General features: G+C 40.7%; 1 protein-coding gene across 1 annotated transcript in view; it reads left to right on the top strand.

Moving 5' to 3' along the window:
• Positions 1-2,308, top strand: part of LOC102021253 (zinc finger protein 426) — a gene marked incomplete at its 5' end in the record, with an annotated part of 5,584 nt that overhangs the window by 2,248 nt on the left and 1,028 nt on the right. The window contains 2 exon segments of the mRNA XM_013505048.1: positions 103-185; positions 2,102-2,304. Of these exon segments, the coding sequence (XP_013360502.1) occupies positions 103-185; positions 2,102-2,304 (286 nt within the window).

The raw sequence follows: 2,308 nt of genomic DNA, 5'->3' as shown, positions 1-2,308 counted from the left end.
ATGTTTAATTTTAAAACAGAAATGCTCCATATCATTTTCAGCTTCTTCTACTGCCATGTCTGTCTCCAAAACCCTTACATTTCATTTTCTCTTTGACTGCAGAATGGAAAGTGGGATTTAAAACCAAAGGGTCAGCATTTCAGCAGGATTTTCTCAGGGGACAAACCTCTGGAGAGCTATTGATGGTAAGGCTCTGTTCCCTTGCCTTTTCTTCTTTCTTTCTGCCTTTGTTTGTTTTTTTCATTTATTTATTTCTATTTTTTCTATTTGAGACATGGTCTCACTCTGTAATTCAGGCTGGTCTTGAACTCAGTATGTAGTGAAGGCTGGCTTGGAACTCCTGGTGATCCTCCTGCCTCAGCCTCCTGAGTGCCATGATTAAACATGTGTGCCACTATGTCCAGGCACAAGGATATTTATTTTCCATATTCAGAGAAGGTTAGGAATTCTGTTAAAGAAAATTAGAACAGTGAGACACATTGAGAGAAGTTACCTTAACCTAAGAGAGAGAGAGAAAGTAGCATCTTTGGAGAGAAACCTGAAATGTGATGAATTTGGAAGAGCCCCAAAGCTTTAAGTTTGTTGCTTGTGAATTTCCACAAATGCCAGACATGCAACAAGACAGTTTTAAAAACATTTTTTTTTTGTTTTACTTTTATTTGCATTTATTTTATGCTTGATTTATTCCTGTGCCATAAGTTTTTGTTTCTTCACTTTCTTCTGGGATATCTTTTTCTTCTGTGCAACTTCCTCCTTTAGTTTAGGAACAGTTTGTCAGTAAGGATCATCTCAGTATGGCAGGAGGAGCTTATGTACGGGTTAATCCAGCCTTGAGCTCTGTAAGTATGGCGGCACATCTTGGGTGCTTTGTTCACCTGGATATGTTCAATGACCAGAGAATCTACATCTAAACCCTTAAATTCACACTACTCTCTGCATTTTTAAGCATGTGCAGCAAAAATTCAGCACTTTTTTTGGCCACCAACCCTGTGTCCAGCCGCACTGTTTGGCCTGGGCACACCTACCAAATACCACCATTGTAATGCAAGAATGGCACACATTCCTTCTTTAATGTGACATCCTTCAGATACTTGGTGGCCTTTTGGATATGCATACCGTTGATGGCCTGGGCAGTTTCACGAGTGTTCTTAAAGTGAACACGAAGATTTGAGCCCCTTGATTTGCATGATTTTGTGAGGTTTTCTGGGTCAAGAGAGTAGTGAACCATTTTCACAGGTCACCTCAGGCCGCTTACAGGAAGAGCTAAAAAGATTTTTTTGAAATCCTATAGAAATCTTTTAAAAATCAACATAGGTAGCAGAGCTCCTAGAAAAGCCTTCCATCATTGTACCTGGAAGAAATTAACAAACCAGATGTGGTGACTCATGCCTGATTTATTTACTTTTCTTTGCTGCCAGGACAAAATACCTGACACCCACAAGTTAAGGGAAGAAAGGTTTATTTCGCTCACAGTTTGCAAAGCTTTTAGCTCATAGTTGGCTGGGTCCAAGACAGGGTGACTTGGCAGAGGGGAATCATAAAGGAGAAACTGTTAATGGCAGGCAGAAGGTAGCAAAGCAGAAAGGAGTGAAGCAACAGCTGCAGTCTGCCACTCCTTTTTATTCCTTCCAGCCTAGCTGCCTTTGGGATGGTGCCATCCACATCCAGAGTGGGTCTTCCCATTATCCACACCCAGAATTATGCTAAACCAATCACTGGGATAATGTAGTAATCACACACCCTTCATCCCAGTATCACACCCTTTATCCCAGTATCATGTACCCTAGATCCAGCCACTTCCATAAAGCCCCACCTATCACCACATGAGGCTTTTGGGGAAAGATCTTTATACAAGATATAACAATACCTGTATTCCTAGTAACTAGGGAGGCTGAGAAGGGAGGATTGCCTGAGTCTAGGAGTTTGAGGCCAGCCTGGGCAACATAGCAAGACTCAAACTATAAATCAACTGAACAGAAGCTGTACATATACAATGCAAATGGTCACACTGAGATAATCATAATGTTTCTGGCTTTGGATGCATGGACTCTTAATGAATCTATAAAATCTTTTAATCAGTATTCATCTTTTTTATCAACAGGCAGGAAACCACAATAGCACAGAACTCTGTGAATGTAAGCCTTGTAAAGATTTAATCAGTGGACACCAGTGCCTTAGGTCACATATGGCAACTCAAAATAAAGGGAGCACTTCTGAGTGTGATAAGTATGGAATAGACATCCTTTCTCTGCACAAGGAAATCTCTTCTGGAGAGAAACTTTCTATGTCAAATCAGTGTGAGCCAACC

This window comes from Chinchilla lanigera, unplaced genomic scaffold, assembly GCF_000276665.1.
Source record: "Chinchilla lanigera isolate Chin_1 unplaced genomic scaffold, ChiLan1.0 scaffold00094, whole genome shotgun sequence".
Taxonomy (NCBI): Eukaryota; Metazoa; Chordata; class Mammalia; order Rodentia; family Chinchillidae; genus Chinchilla; species Chinchilla lanigera.
The sequence above is the reverse complement of the archived record's forward strand: the minus strand, read 5'-3'. Positions and strand labels throughout refer to the sequence as shown.